General features: G+C 41.4%; 1 protein-coding gene and 1 long non-coding RNA gene across 2 annotated transcripts; one reads left to right on the top strand and one right to left on the bottom strand.

The window, feature by feature from the left end:
- The first annotated feature begins 1,404 nt into the window (after positions 1-1,404).
- LOC125976851 (RNA-binding motif, single-stranded-interacting protein 2) lies at positions 1,405-24,878 on the top strand. The gene is made up of 14 exons (XM_049732796.2): positions 1,405-1,599; positions 11,801-11,967; positions 15,278-15,336; positions 15,472-15,563; positions 17,934-18,091; positions 18,175-18,254; positions 18,344-18,453; positions 18,565-18,608; positions 18,877-18,970; positions 19,059-19,109; positions 19,195-19,305; positions 19,703-19,783; positions 20,305-20,392; positions 20,673-24,878. The coding sequence occupies exons 1-13, from the start codon at positions 1,528-1,530 to the stop codon at positions 20,383-20,385; spliced, it is 1,200 nt and encodes a 399-aa protein (XP_049588753.1). The 5' UTR covers positions 1,405-1,527; the 3' UTR covers positions 20,386-20,392; positions 20,673-24,878.
- LOC125976855 (uncharacterized) lies at positions 5,416-8,824 on the bottom strand. The gene is made up of 2 exons (XR_007484512.2): positions 8,427-8,824; positions 5,416-8,309 (listed from the first exon to the last, which is right to left on the bottom strand). It is a non-coding gene; the product is annotated as an uncharacterized lncRNA (long non-coding RNA).
- Positions 24,879-25,045: the final 167 nt, after the last annotated feature.

Below are 25,045 nucleotides of genomic sequence, written 5' to 3'. Positions count from 1 at the left end.
TTTAAATTGCTTTCTGGGTCAAACTAGCAACGAGTCTTTACAATGCAGTGAATTAATTGCCTTGTGGTGATTCATTTGAATGCCACTGCATTTTAGGCATCAGGTTTCAGCCGCCATCTGCCCAGGGATTCATTTCTCAGCCAATCTGTAGCAACAGGAGAAAGTGAAAAGACATTTAAATATAGAAGTAAAAGTATAGTCCAGGGTCTCTGACAAAAGCATCTTGAATACGATGGGAAAGGTGACTTGAGGACATTCACGAGACAACGCTAAGTCTTTTAGGTTTAGTACCCTGTACGTGTGTGTGCGTGCGCATGTGTGTGTGTCTGATGTTTAACAACCTTTCTCGGTGACCTTCACAGGAAACTACAGGGCATCATTAGACTTGGCACCAGATGCACTCAACCACATTCCTCCTTTAAAAAAAAACAACTTTCTTTACTGATTCTTCTCATGATAAATGTGTAATGAGAGTGGAAAAATACAACAAAATGTTGCTCAGATAAACAAGGAAAACATCCACATAGCTTTAGCCACCCAGTCTGCTAGGCATTGCTAACATTAACCTTACACAAATGGTACAGCAGCACATGTAGGCAGACAATTTAAATGCACTCTTTATCTTTGGCAAAAAAATCAACTAATATTGGAGTTGACATGTCTCAATGAACAGTAAATCTGTCTGTCTGTTTTACACTGCCCTCGGGTGGCACACCATAAAAATCAGTACAATGGCGATTCAATTGATGCAATAAGACATAATCTATTATTTGGAAAAAAATGTTAATACCTCCAGTAATCGATTTCAAGCTCCCATGAGCTGTTTCACTGTGAAAATGCTTTGTATCCAATTTGTGCTGTATAACCAATTGCTAAAAGAAGTCAGAATGGCAGCTGGTTCATTTAAGGTGACAGGAGATGGAATCATATGAGTGACCTTTGGCTATCAATTGCTCGCATTCATTGCACAAGAGCTTGGACGTCAAGTTACATCATTGTCCTACTTCGCTGACACACAAACATGCATATTTCAGTTGAAGTGAAGTGCAGCAATGTACTCGGAGCGTATTTCTAGGGTGACAATCTCGAATGTTGATGATCTTAGTGTTTGTGACAGCTAAAATTATTATTTTTTTACTGGTCCAACGTAAAGGGAAGAAAAACAGCAAGTCAGCCTGCAAAATAATGCTTTAAACCCGCAATAAGAGAAATTACAGTGACAAATAAAAGCCCCGTGAGTAACACCGTAATAACCGAACCACGATGGAGCGAGGGAACACTGTAATCCCACCTTGTGCTGCAAGGGAACCCACCTGGGAGTAGCGCTGCCCACCCCTTCCCGATCTCGGCCCTCCCTTGTCCCCTGCTCTCGTCTCCCCTTCTCTCCCTCCTTCCTCCGGCCGCGTCCCGTAGCAGCAGCACCACTCGCAGTCAAGCAGCGGGACTCCAGGCACTACCTCCCCAGCTGCTGACGTCAGCTGGCAGCCTGGGCAGTGCTCGCCGCTCCGGACATAGCGCCGAGAAAAAATGCTGCTCTCCGTACCGCCAAGGGCAGGAATCAACCCGTACAGCGGCTTTAACAGCAGAAACAGCAAAAAGGTAAAATCTCTCTCGCTTTTCTACCATTTTGACTCGACTTCAGCTTGCGGGGCAACACGCCCGTCCGCTCGCGCGCGTCGCCACGGAGAGGCTGGTGACAGTGGGTTGGCTGCAGTGTCCTTGAGAGGCCACTTGAATTTAACTTTTGCACTTTAGCGGACCACCGACATTATTCACAGCCGTCCGGGTCCGGCTCGGTCCGAACCGGTCGATCGCGGGATGACGTTTAGTGGCGGCCGTCTCTAGCCTTCTGTGTATAGTATGCGTGCGGTTGCTACACGGGCGCGATGTGGACGAGGATTTGACGCTCTTGGGGGAAAAAGTCTCCGGCGCAGAGGAACTTGTGTGCGGACGCCGTGCGTGAAAGTGGGAGCTGAGGCGCGAGTTTAACATGATCGCAAATAAATACTTCTCTTTTCGCCTTCTTTCCATCGAATGTTACAACCCGGCTAAGTTGGCAAACTTTGTTTTCCGTGCGTTTCCCTTGTGGAAGTGGAATATGCCCCACCCCTTTGGAAAAAAAAAAAGCCCAGAATTATTCCCAGAATTGAGAATCCCGTGGATACTGTTTACACTGTCACATTTTGAAACCAGTTTGAAGACGCCCACTCCTTAAAAAAAAAAAAAAAAAAAACAGCAGTCACGACGTTCGTGTTAAAACGTAATTGAAAGCCGAGCTGTTTCTGTTTGATAGATTCTTGTGGAGTCTTTGAATCATTTCCCCTTGAGCCAGAGGCTGCTTACATCCTGTCTCCATCGACCATATTTATGGGAAAAAAAATATTTCCCCTCATAATGCATGCATCCTAGCATGTACTATGTACAGTGACATTTTTTCTTCCTGCGATAGAGGCCAACGCCTGGCTACTCATATCAACATTTGCGTCTGCATGAGCATTAGGTTTCAATTGTCGTCTTCTTCCCCTCCAGACACACTCGCAATATATTGTACTGAATATTCGTCACTGTGAGACTTGTTAACTCATAAATCTTCTTTCCCTAAATGATTAAAGTGGATTATTTTCAGATTTTCATTGTCACGTCTTGTTTAAAAATAGCTGCTTTGTAGTAGAACACATTGAAAAACGGGGTCATTTACTTGCCAGATAAACTTCTTCCACAGTTTCCTGCTTGCAATATTGCATATTCATGTTCAATTAAAACGGTAATGTACACAGAAAATCTGTATTTTCTGCTTTGACTGCACTAGTTTGAACCAATGTTAAATGCATTTGTCGAAGAGAGATGCTCGAACGTCACCAGATCAGAGGACAGTGAGATGGAAACAATTGATCTGCTGTAGCGACCCCTAAATGGGAGCAGCCCAAAAAAGATAGTATATCTTTTTTATCTTTTGCAAAAAATTAGTATTAACTAATTGATGCAGCTAACTGAGCAGTTGTGACCTTCTTATTTGTGCATACACCTGTGGGTGCACTATACTGCCCCCTGGTGTCCAATGTGCACATACCAGAAGGTGTGGCATAATGAAATCGTAACACAAACTGTTAAATTATATTTACTCTGTTTCTATACTGTGGAGTGCTATTCTTATAAAGAAAAAAAACCTGCTGGAGTTTTACGGCCACATGGAATTGATTAATGTCATTTCAATTTATTTCAGTGGGGGAAGAAGATTTGACATTGTCTTGAGTTACAAGCACAGTATTGAAACAATTTAATCTTATTCTTGACTTTTGATTACATCTGTCAGCGCCTTTCCTCAAGAGTTGTTCGACAATACAGTGCCGCATATGGCTAAGCTTTTGCGTCGGAGTCGGGCTGTGCTGACTGGAGAAAATCCTTCTTGATGTGGAGGTCTGATGAATGCGACACGGTCAATCAGACTGCGGTCACATTTCAAAACATCACATCTCGTCGACGACGTACTTTAAGAAAATGGACTGGGCCCAAATTAATAAAAATCAGATGTGTTGTTCAGTCTGCCATGATAAAATCTGTGGGCAAAAAAAAGCCCATTTGGGATAATGCCCACTTTATAACAGTATCAATGTTAGCAAGTAATTTCTTTGGCTTTGAACTAACATTGGCGCAGTCAACAGAAAGCGAAGCTGCTTTTTGAGTGATGACGAGTTACTTAAGGTTCATTGTTAATCAAATGTTACTCCTCGCCATCAGATTTGGACAGCAAATCTGAAACGGGACAATTAAAACAGCAGAGCAGATTGTTCAAAACACAGATGCTCTTGACGCACGTGCTTTCATGGAAAATACTATGAATGGCGCCGCAATTCGTCAGCACAGATAAGAGTCCGTGTCAACAATCCGAGTGCTGTTATTGCCGACTTACTTTGAAAATAGTATTGCGTCATAATCTCTGTAAAAGAGGCTGAAAGCCACTTGGGTCATGTTCAATATATGTCAACAGAAGTATACATAAGGACAGTTTTTCAAGTCATAATCTGGACGTTTATGTTGATAGCCATGTGATTCATGTTTCAAAGTGTTTCTTGTTCTGAATCTAAATTGATGTAGCTAACGATCTTACGGCGTGGCCGCTATTGAGACGCAAACACACAAGAGTGGGCGGCGTTTAAGTACCCCAGGCACGTATGTAGCGCGACATAGAAAATAGAAAAGGTTATATGAATATTTTGTTTCTTCTACGCATTACGTGACCCCCGTGGGCATAGAAAATGGCAGCGATGATATACTGCAGTATGATGCAGCAGGATGCTAACGCTAATGTGTAGGATCCAGCACATAAAACAGTGATGCATTACGACAACTGTTATTGCGCCAAGGCACCCATTTTACACGAGATAAATCTCCAGGAATATCACTGAGCAATAATTAAGAATGATGTCATCTTAATTTACTTACAAATGGAAAAATCACTATAGGGGTCGAACTTGTATCGGAATACCGCCAAGCTAGGTTTGGAACTAATGTGGTATATCAAACGCAGACACAATTGAAAGATTATTTGGGAGACCCCTTTTATCTTTATAAACCTCCTCGCAGTCGAACAAATCTCAAGGATTCGGAATAGGCCAAACATTGAAAATAGAAGCATTTGTTAGAATCTCCAAACCTCCTTTGGCCTACTTAGTGAAGAAAAGGTTCAGCAAAAGGTCAGGCGACTGTGTAAATGTCCCCCCCCCCCTCCCATCGCCTTCGTAGAGTTTCCCTCCGCTGCTCACATTCTGCCATATCTGAGTCGCACGATTACACAAAATAAATGTCTGAACACAAAATAAACACAAAGAGGGGTGAGAAAAGCTCTTTGTGTGTGTGGGGGGGGCGGCGATTAGAGAGCCCGGCAGCTCCAAGGTGTTTGGTTTCTGTTGCGCGCAAAGCCGCCGGCTCCTCCCCTGACTCAGCACCTCATTTCCTCCTTCGAATAAATAGAATTAATGTTCTCAAATTAAATTTGGTCATTTTCCACGTAAGGCTTCCTGAGAGGAAAAATAACAGGAGACGGGCTGTCGCCTCTCAAGGTACCGCAGGTCTCGTTCGCTCAGGGCCTCGTCCAACGGCTTGTTTATGTTCTTTTCAGTCAGACGTTCATTCTCATCTCGCGATGAGCTCATCGGAAAAAAATGTCAATGTCTATTACGCCGACTTAATTGTCCAGATGAGCCAACAGACATTCAACAGCATCACAACACAACTAAATTCCGTCGTCAAACTGAATATGATAGACTAAAAAAAATAAAAATAAATCAGCTCACACAGCAGAGCCTTTTAACTTGAAACTTTTAAAGGCTCATTGAGTCATTTTACTCGAGCCGGGTTCCTTCTGCCTTGCACTCCACCCTGTAATGAGCAAAGTCCTTTTCATCTATGCACCTCTTTTTTTTTTTGCATGGGTGCCATTTGAATTTAATGATGACGTTTAACATGTAAAATACCTTGTAATTTTATGGCACTACTCTGTGAAGATCTAAGCCGTGTTTTTATTCTATCAAGATGCTCCACAATTATTTACAAGCGCTTATTTATTTGTTTAAATCTTTTGAATGTCTCTTCTGGTAATCAAAAGGCTTATTATTATCTTAAACATTTGCAAAATGTTATGGTGGAAATTTTTCAAAAATAATAGCCTTATCATTTCCATCCAAGACTAAAATAGTAGAAAGACATGTGCTTGCATGTTTGGGTATGCACTACTTTGGTGCAACGCTTATTTAGCAAAGTGAGTCGAGTCGTCACGATATTAATTCAAGTCTTAATTCGCATATTATATACAAGCGAGTTTCGTCAGGCCCACATGGATAATAAAAACAGGAGTGAACGGCTAGATGTTTATACGGGAAGAGGATAGCGTAGGATGAAAGGGGTCATCTGAATGACCCCCCTCCCCCAATATCTAATTACCACAGAGTGTGCTATATTGTATCATTTTATCATATTGTTAATCTACAGACCGTAGTCCCTGTGCCGCCCATCTTGGTCTAATACTGGAGGGCTGAAATCAAGGCAAGGTGAACTTCAGAGGTAGTTTCACCCCATTTTTGCTCTACAGCCAACACTGTCAAAACAATCTCTGTGCACACGGTGCTAGCAAAAAAAACAAAAAACAGGTCCAGTCGCACATGGCTTGTTGTGGCGGTTTTAAACATTTGTAACAATGTACATTTGCATATTTTAAGGTTGAGAATTGGAGTTACGGGTTTGATGGTTCTCTTGGCCACAGTAAATATCGACTTAAGCGCTTATTAAGCTAATTTGCACGCCACAAAAGAGCAGCTCTGTCTTCTCGATTGTTATTCGGGCTGTGAGTTACTGTACTGCCATGTGTAAGTCCTCGAAGATTTCTGACATAAAACATTTTTTTTAGGGGGTGGTACATTTAGTAGTTCTACAACAAAGTAGCCAAAGACATTTTATCGCATTTAAACTGCCTGTAGATTTAATTGTAGAACGCTATATGGGAATCTGTTATAAATATTCAGCATTTGACGCTAACCTATTTTTTCCCACCTCAAACATCAATCAACCCCAAAATAAAATCCTCCAGTTTGTATTGTATTTGCGTCAAGGCACTTCAAGGCACTCATTGATCAACGTTGTCAGCTCTCATCAAACAGCTAATTTTAAGCGGCAGGTTTAGACAGAATTTGTGACGTTACAAATATTTGCAAGTTAGCTCTGCTCTATTATTCAAGTTCGCACAATGGAATGTCGAAGCTTGGAGCTTTTAGCGATTAAATACTTGACGTTAGATTCATATGAATGCAGGATACAGCATGTCTCAAATCCATCTGTAGCTTTTGAAGTTGTTGCTGTGTGCTCAAAATGATGCCATCTATTACTGTACTATATATATATGCATATACATACAGAATATATGCATCGGTATAGATCTTGTTAGATGGTCCAAATGTACCCAATGACGTGTTGGTGAGAGCATATTAAAGTAGAAGGGGGTAGCAAACAGCTATCTGGTCCATCCTGGATCAAATTTCAGAAGGGCACACAGGGGCTGTTTGTGCACTTAGAGCAGAAATGCTTCCTCTCTTTGTCTGCGAGACATTTAGCCAGAGTCAAAAAGGCAGACCGGACAGCTGTTCTGAACCATTCTCAGCGCCAGTCGATCAGATAGCACCCACCCAAAACACGGCCTTTTGAGTGCACAAATCTGTGCCGCCGCAAGAATGTTTACAATCTGTAACTTGTACACGCCTTTAATTTAATTGGAATTGTTCTAGCAAATACGCAATATGTTTATTGTAGGAGAAATGTTCTAAAAATGGACATGACTTTTGAAATGGAATATTATTTGTTATCATAAGCCATTTTTCAACAGTACTTAAAGGTAGAGGCTTACACAAAGGCAGATTGTTGAAATATGGTTTTAACTAACCAAAAAATACAATTAAAATCATTTACATGATTTATTTTCAATTAAGCTAAATCCTAGTTACTCTTGAGGCAAGTCATTGCCGGTCACATTTAACAGTAAAATAAATTAAAGTGCAAGCCACAGCGCCTTTTATTTAGCGCACGCAAGACCGACATGACGTTGGGTCACTTTGACGAAATATCTTTGACACTTTCCGATTGCTTCCCTTAAAGTGTGCCCGCCTGCAATGGCGGTTATGCGCCACATCATAACTTGGTTCTTTTTTAGTCCAAGCAAGCCTTTTAAGCTCGGAGCACGGCACACTGACAGACTGCCAACAGCCCTTCATGTCCTGAAACGGCTGGATGGGGATTAAGCATAGCTCACCTCACCTGTCTGGTCGACACATTGAAAAGAACTCAACTTAAATATCCGTGTCCTCACTTGTGCGCCTGCACCAGAAAAAAACACCATGCATATTAAGTATTAACAATGGGAAATATCTGCCATCAAATTTTGATGTCGGCTAGGCTACTTTGAATTTTCGCCGTGACTCAAGTTTCACCTTCCGGCCCAAGTATGTGTATCTATTTCTCGGTCTAACGTGTCAGATGTTTTGGACCGGTCCCAAAAGCGTCTGCCCGCTGAGCCATCCGGTCAAGGTGAGCAGGCAGCGGCGGGGGCCAGACGGCGAGTGAGGCGAGTTGTCTAAAGTAGCGCGACGACGATGATGATGCCAGACGCTCGGTGTGCCTCTCATTCTTGTTAGATCTCCAGCTGGGCTGTTGGCCAGCGTCTCTGTGGGTGTATACGTTTCAAAGCTCCCTCGCCTCGCGCCATCCGAAACTGCTTGAAAGCAAACACGTGCCTGTGCATCTGCGCATCAAGGTGCCATCGTACCCTAAGAGACAGACAGATTGAAGAGTGATATGCGCGCCGCATCGCCTATAAAAGCAGAAGGAGGGCGAGGAGGACGATTTAGGAACCGGTCTTGATGCGTGTTCTGCGTCCCTCTCACCTGGTTGGAATGCGGAGTGCTTCGTAAAAATTGCCACGTGATAAGATCAAGAACGGGCACACAGGATTTCCTGTCCTCGTCTTTACTTTACAGCTTCATCCGAGATACATTCCTCGCACAATGCTCAGCTAGTTTTAAAGCTTTATTTCTTTTTTTCTCTGTACAGGAAACGTGACTAGTAATTAAGAGAGGTGTGTGATAATAATAGGCTATAAAACCTCTTTCACAAACAGAAACTTGTTTGTCTGATCTTTTGCAAGAGTAGAAAATACAAACAAACAAACGTGTCCTTGTAGATGTTTGGGTCATTCAGGCCCAAATCAAATGTGAGAAAATGAGTATATCCCGTGCAAAGTAGAATTAGTAGAATTAAAAAATTATTAAATGCTAAAAATTATTTTCACTGGAATCTGAAGATCGAAATATCACGCACACCGAGCGACACGACCGTATTTTGTTACATAGTGTTCCTGTAGCTTTACTCCAAGGTCCTGTTTGAGACAGGCCCATCTATGAATCAGCATGTACGTCACTCAGTCGGTCACTTTCCTTCCTGACGAGAAGACAAGCAGTCCCGTCAGGATAAAGAAGCCATGACACACAAAAGCGGGAAAACTCCCCAACAGCCTGGAATCCAGGAAATTCTCAGGGTCGAGCCTGGGTCAAATGGAGAATCCCCACAGGGGAGTTGAAGTGAAACTAATAAAATGTTTGGACATAGGAACAAGCTGGGAAGTGGCGCAGTAAAAAGCTTGATCACCGGACACTTCATTAGGGACACTAAAGAGCTCTATGATCTGTCCAGTGTATTGGAAATTCTGCCTTTACAAAAATACACCAAGATGCTGCAAATTAAATTAGAAATGATTTTTTTATCTCGAGCTGGATCCTAAAAATATGCACCAGATGGGTCAGACGTTCCAGTTTTGAATCTCGACATCAAGAGATATCATTCATTGTTGTCGCAGCTGGTTAATAGAATGCTGCCAGGGTCGGGCGTCATCAAGGGGGCGCCGTGCCTTTCTGGAGACTCTGATTAGCGTGATTGGTTGATGTGGCGGGTGCATCTGTCGGCCTGCTGGGCTTTCCCCAAACAACGTCAATTTAATCAGTGACCCATTCACGTCTCTAAAAAGAAGCCATTGTTGTCGCGTCGTCGCCATCCAATTGATCTCGCAAATGAGACAGGAGCCTCACTGCACCCAACTGCGAGACCAGTAGGAAGCCACATCTATTCCTATTCCTCACATGTCGAAAACTATTTGGCTAAATAAACTTAATACAAGTCATTTGCGGTAAATCCTTGTGTTGCTATTTATTGCCTGACTCATAAAAGCACCAACTGATCTATTCTTGGAAAGACATTTTTTTTTTTCACAGCATCTTGACAAGATTATGAAACCTTGTTCACCTCAAGATGGTTTTGGATGAATGGTTGCGCAATCTCCGCGGAGAGCCACAATCCATGATTCACTGGTTGTTGCGCAATATCCTGTTATAATGGTGAGTCATGGCGAGTCGGCCGTCGTAGTTCGTAAAGTCAGTTGCGGTGGCAAGTGTTGTTGGAAACAACAAGAGGGATTGATCAGCGAGTATTACCGCAAGAAATCCCTGGTGTGCACTCGAACTTCTGCAAACCAGAGACTACTTGAAGCGCAATATTATTCTTTATGATGATTTGATCCGAAAAGAGCAAAAGCAAGTATCACAAAACACGAATCGCACTCAATGTTGGTCTTTAGTCTTCCAGTTTCTGGTTTTGCTCTGCACCGCAAGATACTTGTCGTGGTTTCCAAAGTAAAATCGGAGTTATCCAACATGGAGTGAAGCTAAGAGGCCCCTTTTCCCCCATATATGGAGCAAGCGGCCAAGAGGCCCAACATTCCCCTCAGAAGGCATTATTGGTGAGTGTTGACACGGGCGCTGTGTGATATCATTTTTCACTGAAGAGAGTGCACATCTGTCTCCCGCAGATTTACTTTTTATCTCCTCATAAAAGCACATTCCCTTGTACTCGCTTAGAAAGAGCACCGCAGCTGCCCAAATAAGTAGCTGAGGTGTTTGAAAGAAAGAAAAAAAATAAAAATTACGACAGTACTTTTCATTTTTAAGATTCTGTTGAAATCAAGCGGTTGGGTTCAGTTTGGTACAGTTGTAGGCATTTTTTTTGTCTGTGTACGGTTTAGAAAAGAAGAGTTAGGCAAGAGGGGTGTCAAATTTATTTTTGTTGCGGGCCACGCCGTAGTTATGGTTTCCCTCGTGGGGCCGTTAATGACGTAACCTCCTGAGACCCAGCAAATCATTTTTGTCCTCTGTAGAGGACATAATTTTTTGGCCTGTATCTCTGAAGTCATACATGCCACTGAGTTAGTTCCTGTTGGTCCTTACAGAGGACATCCTAGGCTTTTCACATTTCCCAGAACCGAGTCCCGATGTTCTCACCAAAGAACATAGAGTAGGGGGAAAAAAGGAATTTTTTTTTGCTGTAGTAATGTTTTTTTTTTCACTCAAAGATTTATGTGGTGTAAAAAAATAAAAATTCATATCGCATACACACAACAGAATCCAGTTAAAAAAAAATAATTCAATAATTTGTCATTTATTTTGAAAGTGAGGTATTAACAAGAAATCATTGCAATATCTCACTGTTATTAAAAAGGAAGATAATTTACAGTTCTGGTATCTTAACAAGAAACATTGAGTTGACACACGAGTTGCCTTTGCGGGCCACATAAAATGATGTGGAGGGCCGGATCTGGCCCCCGGGGCCTTACGTTTGACACCTGTGGGCTAGAGGTAGGCTGGTGGAGGAACTGACTGGTTTATTAAAAATATTAGGCTTAATAATGCTTAAAGGCTTATTAATATCTACTTCAGTCTATGCATACAAATACAGTTGGAGAAACGTTCGGGCTAAATAGGGTTGCTTTGACTCAGCTAATCCCCTTGTCCCATCAAGGCCGAAATAATGGCGCAGAGACTCTGCAGTGGTTTCCTCGGGGTAATTGGCTTTATTTTCACGGTGCACAGAGCTACACAATAACAACAACAACAACAACAAGCAAAATGATTCGCCCATTCTTGCTCACCCCTTTGCTGTCTGCCATGTTGGCTCCAATTTTGCCTTCTTAATAAACACACTTGAAACATGAACTTGTGTAATTTTCTTTTTTTACGCTTAGATTCAAAGCGATGCCCTCTGGCCAATTAATATCTGCTCAAATGAACTACTTTCATGCATACATAGAGCGGAACCATGGCACAAATCTAAAAACAGTTTTCTGAAATTAGCACTGTTCAAGGAAGAACTCATGATCTGTTTGTCAAGCCGAAAAAAAAAACTGTTCAACTCTGACATTCTGATTTTCTCACAGCAGACCTATGCGTCTTTCGGCCACCAGATGGCTCCCCCAAGTCCCAACAACAACAACAGCAGCAACAGCGGTGGAGGAGGTGGCGAACAACTAAGTAAAACCAACCTGTATATCCGCGGCCTTCATCCGGGGACTACGGACCAAGACCTGGTCAAGCTCTGCCAGCCGTAAGTTTCAATATTTGACCATCTGTCTTCAATGTTACGACCACGCACAAGACATAAATGGCAGCCATTGGTCTTTGTGAAATGCGGAATATTTTCACCACTGGAATTACTATTGCAGTTTGGTTATTATAAATGGAATAAATCTACCGCCGGCTGGGTGACATTACTCCAAATCCGAATTTTTTTATTATCTGCAAATGTATTGGTGGATTCCACTCTTAGAACTTTATGGTAACAGTTCTCGCAGGAACACTGGGATACTTTTACCCCCTTAGTTAATATAAAATGGAAATATTCAATGAGCTGAATCACCCAGCATGACAAAGTGTGTTTGTGTACGTGTTGTACATCCCACTCTAGATGCATTAGTGTTGCGGTTGCTTACCGCTGAGCCATTTCCAGTCTTACAGAATTGGAAGGTTAGATGAGGACAAACAGCAACTGGCTGTACCCATCCTTCTCTGGCTCACTGCTGTGTCTCTATTTTTTTTCTTTCTGAATTCATAAACCTTAAATTTACACCTTCCTAACACAAATTTTACTTACGAATAAATTTGGCTGTCGATTGAATCAAAGCATCCTGTATTGCATTTCATTTGATGATTCATTTGGCCTGCGACAGCCTTTTTCTGATCATCAAAGTATAGCCTGAACAATTTTATTTCATGTTTCCAACAGATGAAAAGCAGAGCTCAACACAGAGCAGATGTTATCAACTCACTTGAACGTCCTTTGCATGACTCTTAGTCCAGATTTTGCGTTCTGTCTATACACAACTGGATCCAGTTTTAAGGAGCTGGCATGTGAATTGTGACATCCAAACGTACAGTGACGAATGAAGCAATGATGAAACTCACTGATTGGATCCAATCAACTTTGACAAACTGATAATAATTATGACACACGCCTGTCTCACGCTCGAAGATATTTGACCACACCTTGCCCAAACAACATCGGACATATTCTTCCCGTGCTGGTTTCCTTCCAGATTCATTAAGCATGCATGTTCGGTTACTAATTAACAACTCTAAATTGCCCATTGTTGTGTGTTTGAACGGCTGTTTGTCTACTTTGTTGTGCAACCACAACTGGTGTCACCCAAAGACAGCGTCTCAAACCCTAACCCAAGAAAGATAAGCAATCGTAAGAATATTGAGTAGATTTGATGATTCGCCACTAGAATATTCAACAAATAACACTTTTCTGTTTGTGTGCGTCATATAGACAATCCGTTCCTAACCATCGTTTCAAAACACGCGTTCCTCTCAGAAGTGACGTGAAAGCTTAACAAACAACCAGCGATCAATAAGCATCATGAGTGAAGCTAAACTTCAAGGCTATGCTTTTATGTCACAGGACTTGTTTGCCAACATTAAGCTTGAAAAATGTTAGCGTCAACAAATATGGGCCTCAGGAGGTCCACCCCCTTACCTGACCTGATTTTGAGCCTTCACCATCAGAGTCATCTTAACACAGCATGTCAAAGACGCGGCAATCAAAGCCAAGCAGAAATCGGCGGTAGGAATGTGAAACACCGGAACTTTGATTGTAAAAGAAAACGGCCGACAGAGAAGGCATTGTGTGGCGTCAGAAATGTGGAGAGGGGGACTGACGTGATGGGACGGTTCCTCCTGAGTTAGGAGGGGGAAACATGAATGAGTGGGAAAAGAGTAGTGCCCGCCCGCCCGCCTGCTGGGAAAGAATGTGAATGTCAAGCAGCCCGTGACTGTCTTTTAAGTGTGCGTGTGGCCTCGACAGTGTTGTCAGCTTTCCGAGGGGTCTCGGGTTAAGTGGGAGGTCACAAAAGCACTGCCTTCGGACTTTTGAACTGCTCGGGTGTTCGTGACACGGCAAACATGAACACGTGATACGTTGCTTTTGTTTTTCTTGTCATTCCTCAAACTGAGACTCTTATCAGGGGCTGTTTTTTGTTCTTGTTCATTCATAATAATTCTGAAATATTTTAATGTTTCTAACTGAGATCTGTTTAATATTTTGCTTGTGTCAAAAAAGGCATGTAGCATTTTGGGGACTCAAGCTGGTCATATTTTTTTCAGTATTGCGCTATACATGCAACATAAAATATCTAATAGATGTAAGTATGCCAGCCCCCCTCCACTTCATTATAAAGTATTACGGTGCACGTATTTTACATAAAAATAATCTCACTGCACACCACCAAACAGAAATACTGAAATATTAAAATATAATTAAATAATCTCATCTCAATTCAAAAATCATTGGGAGCCACCGTTGTAATATAAGTGATAATGTATTATTAATTTGTGGAAAAAAATAGGAATTCACTTTCTTACACGCACACACAAAACCAACTCAACCTAGGTGTAGTAAAAAATGCAAAACTGGCAGAGACAATGCTCAGATGTACCTAATGGTGAGGTCAGTGAGCTCTTAGTCACGCACTACTTACAGATGACAGTGGATAAATCATAAACAAACATGATGATGAAATATGATTGGAGGCACTCAAAGAATTTTATAGCGTAGTTATAATTCTTTCTACGACGTGTGTAATCATACACTGCTCGAAAGTAGCCGGACGACATCGAGCCATGACCCAGTACTACAAGAAGAACATGCCTCGCTGAGGTGTTACCAGACACGTCATGGGACACATCCAAATCATCTGGCCACCAAGAGAAGGCAGGCGTGTAAGACCCAGCTGTGTGCTGTGCTCTGATGTGAGGATGGAAAAAAAAAGGGAGGAGGAGGGACATGGAGGGAAGGAAGGCCAAGTGAAGGGGCCAAGCATCAGGTTACAATCCGCCCAGACACCATGTCGCCCAAACAGAGGAAGACCGCCCTCCTGCTTTGGATAAATAACCTAGGCAGGGACAATCTATTTTGCTGTAAAGTGGATACGCTACTCATTAGCCTCCACAATATCAAAATATGAATCAAGCTGGAAATGATTCTGCTTAGACTGTGTTTCATTGGTCACACATTTTTCTAGTTTCTGTGCTTACTTAAAAGCCCAGTTCTGGTAGTGACAACACCCAAGAGGATACTCGTCTCCAGGGGAAGTATGTGCGTGGGTATTAAAGACACAAATAGTCTTTTGGTCTAGAGAGGCCAACATACACCTGTCAAAAACAAAGCCAGAAATCCTCCCTCGGCAGGAAGGGTGGACGTGGACATAGTTGGCTTTGACGTAAAAGCGATACATGTGTTTATGTCGGTATGCGGTCTGAGGAAATGCGTGAGGATCGTTGTGCATGTGGAAGGAGCGGATTCCTTCTCATTACTCACTGACAGGATGTTTGTTTGTTTTTTTCTGTATCTGCTAAAGGTATGGCAAGATTGTGTCGACCAAAGCCATTTTGGATAAAACTACCAATAAATGTAAAGGTAAGTTGTCACAGTTTCTGGCCAGCACATTTTACACACAATTATTTACCGATATTCCAAACAATTTGGATGCGACCATTACTTGTAACCTTAATTATGGAACAAGGTTATGAACATGCATTTTGTATTTGACAGGCTATGGCTTTGTGGACTTTGACAGTCCGGCAGCAGCTCAGAAAGCTGTTACGGCTCTGAAATCAAGTGGCGTCCAGGCGCAGATGGCCAAAGTAAGATTCCATCAACTTTTTTTCAAATTCCATCTCAGTGCAAACCGCTCTAGCTTCCCAAATCTACCTGACAACACCCGTTTGGTATTTACAGTCACGTGTTGTATAGTCTTCACTGCCTCCTCACGACTGCCGCTCTTGTTTCTCTGCACTTGCTCTGAGCTCTTTGTACGGGTGTCCGCCGCAGTCAAAGCAGCTCTTGTCGGCCTATTAAGCTGATCCCCCGGCTCTCCGGCTCCCTATTGATGGAACACAAGGGGAGGGTGCCACTACAGCCACTGTCAATGGGCCAGTTACAATGGCTTGGCATTGTCCGGCGTCTGGGCTCAAGGCCTGAGGCTGACACCCGCACTTAATTGGCTCCGCCCCCTCCCAGAATCCGCTGTAATGCAACACCAGGGTATCCCTCTACACTGATCTGGATCTGCACCCTAACTTCACGCAATATCATACATCCATCTCCATACCAGACCAAGTGCAACTGGACACCTCGCCGTGACTCACCCAGACAGCTTGTTCTCCGGCAGACGTGATGACAACCACAATAAAAACCTAAATATACACAGCTGGTTCAGAGCGGACCGGGTTACTTCAGGTTGTCAGAAGAGGCTAATATTAATATTTCGCCTTCACCGTGGCAGCTTTTGTGGTGTTTTTCCAGAGGTAAACCTTTCCCTAAATGTCCTCAGAGTGCACATCCAAGTAGGCCTCCGGGGTGCAGACCCAGCACAAACAATTTTGAAGGATCTGGGGAACAATGAGACAATTAAAGCCAGAAGGCTTACTGTGCTGCCCCTCCCTGTGCAAATGGGCTCAGCATAGAGCGACACTCCTCAGCTGACGCTCGACAGAGGATGGACCGGCGCCAACTGTATTGTCCCTCAAAGGTCCGGTATTTCAGCAAATGAAATTAGCAGAGGCGATGGGTAAATAAAATATGAAAAGGGAGGTGGGGCTTTTGTTTGCTCAGCTTGCCTTTGACTAAATGACAGTTCGTCAATGACCTCCAACATTCTGCCGCCGGGTTACACAATCAGCTTATTGCTGAATTGCCGTAGCCACAATGATGAGAATCACTGAGAAAATATGGCAGACAATAGTAGCAAGCTTTATCAGCAATGGAGTTTCAGATAAATGATAAATGAATCCACATTTGTTGTGGTGCTCAAATATGAAGATTTTTTTTTTCGTGGAATTTGTTTTCATGTGACAGCATCCGATTAGAAACGTTATTTGCTTTTCGATACTCGTAATCAATTAGAAAAAGATGAAAGAGACATTTATCGTCTTTTCAGCCGTGCTGCTTTAATATTAGTCCAACCTCCCACTGCTTCCTATCCTGTCATTTCCTCCTCCAATACCAAATCCTGCTGGAAGACACTCATTCATCCCACCCTCCCCCTTCCTCCTTTTTCGCCCAGCCTCTTTTTGCTCCCAGTTGCCAGGCTTCGCTTGCTCTGTGAACTCTTAAACTTCATGCCTGACTTCCTGTCTTCCTCTGCAGTCTCACAAGGTTTCACTTTCCGGCGAGCGCCACGAAAATTAAATCTCAGAACTGCGTGTTTATGTATAATCTCTCTGCTTTAATGCACTCGCAGCTGTCAATATTTGCTAATTAGACGTTTTGTGAGTTGACAAATTCTTATTTGCATGTGTGAGTATTTAAAAGTGACAGGATGCTTAGTCAAGTCAGTGATGCTAGCGTAAGTGACAAATTAGTCAGGGTTACACTTTTTTTTTTACATCAGGCAGATTTTTGAAAAAAGTGTCATATTGGGCATTATCACTGAATATCCTTTGCAAAGGATTAATACGTCAAGACGGTTGCGACAATCATACAAACTAGGTCACATCACGTTGATATTTATGCATTAAAAAGTTCACAGATGCAAATATTGAAAGAGATGAATTGAAATCCATAAAAGATGAACTGGCCAGAGTTTTTCATTGGAAATGTGGACGGGAAGCCAAGCCAAACTTCCATGTTGCAATGTTAGCAAAATCACTACCAATTCTCACAAAACTTGATGGCGAGATGGCACATTACATTAAAGAGATCAACTTGTGGATACAAGCGATTCATTTTTCCCTCTGGTGGAATTCCCCCCTTTTTTTTTTTTTTACTTATGTTTGAGGATATTGTTTTCATCTGCAATTGGACTCCTCCCGCCCAGCACTGTCATTTTTCACGTCATCATTTTCTGACATTTAGACTTTTTTTTTTTTGCAATGTTTTGTTTGTGGTTTAAACTTGGAATAAGTTTGCCATTCTAGTTTGGAGCTCAGACTTTAATGGGGATTTTCCCCTATGACTATTTAAAGAAATATGTCAACTAAAAGCGTCTCTTGGCACCCGTACTTTCCAACTAGCAACAAGAGCAGGACCCCACCAACCTGTACATCTCCAACCTGCCGGTGTCCATGGACGAGCAGGAGCTGGAGAGCATGCTCAAGTCCTTTGGCCAGGTCATTTCCACACGCATTCTGAGAGACGCCAACGGGACCAGCCGCGGTGTGGGATTCGCCAGGTCAGATGTCAACTAGCCAAAAAAACAAAGCAAAAATGCATGTGAGTATAATTTTTTTCAATATTTGTTTATTCTAATTCCAGAATGGAGTCCACAGAGAAGTGTGAGGCCATAATTCAACATTTCAATGGCAAATTCATCAAGACTCCACCGGGACTTCCAGGTATGTGGAATTTGATTTTCATACAACATGCTCTTAATATTTTTGGTGTCTGTTCCAGTGTTCATCTGTTTAATCTTTTGCTTTCCCAGTGCCCACAGAGCCCTTATTATGTAAGTTTGCAGACGGAGGTCAGAAAAAAAGGCAGAACCAGGGGAAGTACCTCCCCAACGGAAGGCCCTGGGCCAGAGACGGAGAAACCGTAAGTAACGCTGGCATTGGCGCTTTTTATCCAAACTAGTAAAAGTTTTGAGGTGAATGCACTTCTGTTTGCATGACCTCACTGGTTCTGAATCTCACATTGTTTTCCCAGGGAGGAATGACGCTTGCGTATGACCCCACAGCATTACAAAATGGGTGAGTGGTATGCAGGCCCTGAGTGAAAACAGTCCCAACCCACACGCAAATAAAAGCAGCGCTTCAACTTTGCTGCAATACTGCCCCCTGCTGGGATGTTGATGTTATGTTGCGTTTTTTACGTTGCGGCTTCAAGGTGATAGATATATTTTCGACGAGCTCAAATCAAACTGAACTTTACAACCTCGGTGGAGGTTTCTATTCGTCCTGTGTGCAAGTACGAACACTGCGGATACGCTTGATGTTTTCGTCTCATTCCATTCGGCAGCTTCTACTCGTCACCATACAGTCTGGCTCCCAACCGGATGATCGCCCAGACGTCGCTCTCACCTTACATGCATTCTCCTGTATCATCCTACCAGGTGGTGTGTTTTACTCAAATGTCAACTTTTGGATTCACAAATATCAAATACACAAACTCAATTGCTATCTTTCTTCCATCACGTGAAGGTGCATAGCCCGTCCTGGATGCACCATCAGTCATACCTCATGCAGCCAGCTGTGAGTAGCCATTTTGAACATATCCATCCTTTTGAGCCTTACAGCGTGGATCTTGTTTGCAACTAGAGTCTGATCGCATCCACAGGGTACAGTTCTTACCCCAGCAATGGATCACGCTATGTCCATCCAGCCCACGTCTATGATGGGACCTCTCGCCCAGCAGCTAAGCCACCTGTCCCTGGGCAGCACGGGCACAGTAAGTACACACTCTTTTCTTCTTCTCAATGATATCAATAAGGGATTATCAAATTTCTCAATTCCAGGAACCCCTTCCAAGGGAGATTTTTTTTCAAAAGTCCTATCATATTCTGAACACAAGTACCATATTTATGTACTCCTCGATGCCATAGGAACCAAAACGTTGCCTATTTTGATCAAACAAAGTGTAATGTTACTTGAACAAATTCATATTTTTAGAGGGAAGAAAGTACAAGAATCAAGTCAAGGAAATAAAACTTGGTTACAATTCCCAAATTATGCTGTAATACTTTACGATAATATATGGTCGTGGTCACTTTGAGATTTTGTAAAAATGCTCCATTACAATAATTCCGGTTGGGTACTAACATAATTTTTTGTCCTCTTCCGTACAGTATATTCCGGCCAACACGACTATGCAAGGGACATACATCCCCCAGTACACCCCAGTGCCTCCCTCCAATGTCCCAGTAGAGGTATTTACGGAAACACTCTCCATACTGGTTAATAGATCTATACGCAGTGTATACATTTCAAATGGCTTAAAACGGTACAACATGAAGAAAATGTGAATTGAATTATCGGTTTAATTTATGTTCTGTATATCATCCCACGCAAGGTCGCCGTACTTCTCACTTAATCCATTTTCAACACATTTCTCAAATGTATGAAAAGAAAACGAGACTTTAGATAGAGAGCCAACATGAACTGCTGAATGAAAGGCATCTTGGCAAGAGTTCTCTGCATGAGGCCGTCTGTGCCCGCGGGGAGTCGTCACTGATCTAATTCAGTGTAAATGCTGGTGGGAACCTGGAGAATGAGCGACATTGTCAACAGTGGGGCGAAAAAAAAGGGGGGGCCATGTTTATTAATGGGGCGCAGCACGGTGGTAGCAAGCGGTAAACTAGGTGGGAGAGTGTGAATTGTAAACATCAGTAATCAACAAGCTCTGCTATTGAGCTTTTGCATATTAAATCATTAGTCATTTGTTTTTCAGGAGAATGGTGGTCAACAGCAACAGGTTGCTATGGAAACCCCCGCAGAACACACAAACTACTCATACCAACACACCAAGTGAAGCTAAGGTACGGATTTTGACACATGGGAGATTGCAATCTAATGGAAAATATCCGAACGAATTAATTTGCTGCTGCCAAGTGGTTAACAAAGAGATGTGGCAAAAATATGTTCTTATTTACTACATTCAAAAAATATATTTAGGTTAACTCAATAACGATTAAAGGGCTCCAATAAATGTTAACCTAAGACTCGTGATAGCTTGAATGCACAATATCAAGAAAATGGAATAGTCAACACTTTTTTTTTTTTTTAAATCATATCACTTTTCTGCATGGTTTCTTCCAGCTCCATGGGGTGGGGCCTAGGTCATGTGATGAATCCAACCAATCAGGGTTCTACTGAACGAGAACTCTGCTCCGTACCGTCGCTAAGCATCCGAACTTGAACATGGATGACAAAAGGAACGTGTGTACATGTGTGCGAGAGTGTGTGTTTGTGTGTCTTTCTTTGTCTATTTGTTTTTTCTTCCATTTTAAAGAAACAAGACAACACGTCCGTCATTGAAAGTTTCTGCTCACAAATTGAACTACCAAAGGAGGTAATCTTCTCCAGAGAAGATCTGATCTATTTTGATAACTGAAACGAGGAACACGACAAAATGTTGGAGAGGGGGAAAAAAAAAAATCGTGAGGATGAAAAAAACCTAGAGCGTTATTTTTATGCACGTAATATAACAAATTCTTATTTTTAAAATGTGCATTCTGGATGTTTCAGAGTGATTCAAGGAAAAAGAGTTAAAACACAATGTGTCTTTTATTTTTTTGTAAAATATGCAAACTTTTTATTTCCCGATGTCTGTTGTTTGACATTCTATTTGCAGCAGTGGGACAACAGTTTGTACAGGATAAAAAAAAAAAAAAAACACTTTTGCTGGATATCAAGTCATTGCAACCGCGAGAGGCAAACCATTTAAAGCTAACTTCTTCCTCTAACTGCTGCAGAGATTTCTATTCATGCACAGATGGTAGAAACCCATTTTATTTATACTTTTTAATCCTTAGTTTTTTTAAAGCATGAATGAACAAAAGACAATCAATTATTTCTATTTATATTTGACTTTTTTTTTCTCCAGAATTTTTAGACCATTTAAACCTTTATACAAAAGACGTTATTTAATAGTGGGGGGTCTCTAAAGACTATAAAGAAGCCAGAGTGATAAACTGACATTTTGGGATCTGTACTTTTGACCCGTTTCAGTCAGACCACTTCCGTCTCCACATTTCTGCTACTAATGGAATAAGATGTAAACAAAAGAATATTAAGTGAGATGTGGAATGCTTCATTGTTCATGATTGCAGTAAAATTCCCCAAGCATTAAGAATTCTTGATGCATTGTAGCGCACTAATCGGCCTCCAGCTCGTCTTGGGGGTTGGAGAGCTGTCTTGTGTTCACCTCGCTTTTCCTCAAACTGCGAGGTGTTTGTATTCATGAAAGCTGCTGAGCATGTAATCTATAATTTAGTAGCAAATTGTTTGAAAAAAAAAAACAAGCTGACTTCAGCAATAATTTTAATTAATGAGACGAAGATTGAAGATTTGCTAGCGTACTTGCTTGCTAAACGAGCTAACTGTTACAGCGCGGCTTTTCCGTCTCTTTTTCTGGCTAAACTTTGTCCACTTAACAAGATGGATCTGATCTGATGGAGAAGTGGCAAAAAATTCCGTTGTCAATATTAAACAGTCATTCCTATCAGTCATTATAAAAATAATAAATTAATTATCTAATTTCCTATGGCCGCAATATTTTCTTTGTAGTTGCAGGATATTTTAAAAAAACATCAATCTTTTTATTCATTTATTTATATCGTATTCCATTCTAACTTGTGGAGCCGAGGCTAACGCCGAGAAGATACGGTTCTGACATTACGGTCAAAAGGGATTGGACACTGTTTTTGGTGATTTGCTAGGTTTGAATGTGATCCGTGTACTGTGTATGTGGTGCGCACAGGCTGTAGATCAGCATGACACCTGTTCACACTCCTCACGGCCATATTGAGAAGTGCTTTTAAGCGGTTTTGCTGAAGCAACTCTTCAAGCATCATTCGATTGGTTCTCTTGCCGCAAAGAGGACGTGCATGAGTGAAATGACCGCAGTTGTTAAATTGAGGAAGATTTCCGAGTGAGTGCTTGCAAAGGGAGCTGTAGGTCTTTTCTCAATGCTGCTGTTGTCACCTGATTTTAAGTCATTGATTGGTTTGTTGTTGTTTTTTGTAGAAAGTTGTTTTCCTTTTGACTGTCATTTGAAAACCTTTTGAGCTAACTTGCCTTATTTTTGATTATCTTAGAAGTAGTTGACATTTTAGCTGTCGAGATAGCATTAGATGTTAGTTTGTAGGTGTTAGATTTGCCGTTTTCTTGCTCAACATTTGATTCACGAGAATCTCTGTTCCTTTTGTACCCATGTTTGTGCCGTTGAGCCTTTTTGTAAAAAAAAAACAAAAAAAAACGGAAAAAACGAAAAATAGAAGCCTTTGCAAGTGGACAGCTGAACCAAACTCTTGACTTTGTTTGCTGACTCGAAACATTCATACTGACGCTGCATCAGTGTCGTAGCTCCAAATGAGGCTACTGCAAGCCATTGTATCCACACAAGTTTTCATTTACGCACACATTACAAACTGTAAACATCTTTACGAGATTGATCACTAGACCGTGAGTGCCATTCGAGAGGGTATTCATGCCCCTTTTCCACTACACTGTATCAGAAAGAAAAAAAAAAGATTTAAAAAAACAACACAGCAACATCATGCTAATTGCTAACAAAGAAGCACAAGGCTTTCTTTTTACATCACAGCGTTTGGCTGTTTTTATTCAAAGATGGGACGGGACGCAATCGCTTCATCAAAGTGCGTAATACATCTGCAGCACCAAAGAATGTTAATGTTAGCATGTTGAAAAGGGGCTTTAGTACCTTCAATTAGTGAGTGATACAAAGTAATCTGGAAATCCTAATGTTCTTTCTTTGTGTGCACTGCCTCAAAATTCCATGGGATTGTCACTACATATGACAGCAACCAACTTGTTGGGAAGCCATTGAGTCAACAATTATTTTGGTTGGCCGGAGCAAAGCCGTTCGTCAGGTTCGGCTCCAGCAAAAAAAAAAAAAAAAAAAAAAAAACGCTGACTTTATTTTTTTTTTTAATTTGTTCCCTGTCTGTTTGCTATATTGTTCATTTGTGCTACCAAAGATGTTGTCGTCACCCACACATTCACGCTCATATGTTGCTCTCAACAAGACGTGCGATGCGAGCCGGACAAACTGCTTTTGTCGATACTGAATGACTCAGAAGGACGATGGCGTTTTCATGCACTCTGAATCCAAAGTGCGGCTATTTTTCTCATTTAGAAAGTAAATGGAAAGCACCATACTTGTGTAAAGCATTTGCTCTGAATCTAAAGTAGGGTTATTTTTCTCATTTAGAAAGTAAATGGAAAGTACCATACTTTGTATAAAGCATATGCGAGAAGGCTGCAGTGCGTGTAAACACGCTCCAAATGAAAGTGGGCTTAGCATGCTTCCAGGAGGAGCACCTTGTGCAGCTTGAGAGCACATTTTGTACATAGTACCACACACCTTTTCTTGACATTGTTTTTTTCTTGTGTGAATTTGTTTTCATGACTTTTTTGTTGTTGTTGTTGGATAAACTGTCCAGATCACACAGGGGGCTAGCAATTGGTCCGAATCAATCGCACCATGAAGGACTATGTCATGGCAAACGTTCGTATGAGAAAAGGTATACTGTATTCGATGTGTTAGCCATCACTTTGAACACACACATACACTCAAAAGGATTTTGGAACTATGAAATGATGACTTTGTTACAATGCAGTGTTTATTTATTTGATCGTTTTCTACCAAATTATAAGCAAAATTAACGTTAACAGTTTATTTTGATGCTGGAAAATGAATTTGCATCATGAAAAGTTACTGGTAGTATGACAAACTCTATTCTGATGGATGGTCCACAGTTTCTCTCCATGCACTTAAATGTACTTCCACCAATTTGATAAATGGTCATCTGAAAAGAGATTGATGGCTTATTTCATAGCTTCAAAATGTTTTGCTGCTAAAACAGGATGTCTCAACAGGTTGTAGGTTGCTGCCCTGTCTGCATTTTCTTAATCTTTAGTTTTGGTATTACATCGACAAAGCTATAATTTCCATATTCACTGGTAGAAGTGTAATCTTTAAAAAAAAAAAAACATAAATCAGATTTTGAAAATGCACTGGTTGCCTCCCGCTTCCTGCTTGTGAACAGTTTTCTTATTTATACAAGAACTCATTTTGTACAGTTTTGTTAGAGGAAAGAGCTTTTGATATTTGGTTATTTTGCTAGCCACTTGGCTACTGTTGTCTTCCTGTGCCAGAGTTTTTAAAATTGTCTGTAACTTGTCTTTTTTTTTTTTAAATATTTTCCTTCTGTCTTGGATTTGTCTTTGATTTGAAAATGTCCATTGTACTTTTTTTAATAAAAAGCTTTGTTCCAACTATTTTCCATTTTATTATTGTTAGCAGTCCAACACCTCATACAGTGAGATCATGAACTAAGGCTAGCAAATTCAAATTTTGAGTCATTTAATTCCACCATCACATTGTTTTGTTTTTTTTAAATAGAAAAATATTACATTCTACTAATTTATATAGTTTATATTATATA

Source organism: Syngnathus scovelli, chromosome 11 (assembly GCF_024217435.2).
Source record: "Syngnathus scovelli strain Florida chromosome 11, RoL_Ssco_1.2, whole genome shotgun sequence".
Lineage (NCBI taxonomy): Eukaryota > Metazoa > Chordata > Actinopteri > Syngnathiformes > Syngnathidae > Syngnathus > Syngnathus scovelli.
Note: the sequence above shows the minus strand (reverse complement) of the source record. Positions and strands in the feature narration are given on the sequence as shown.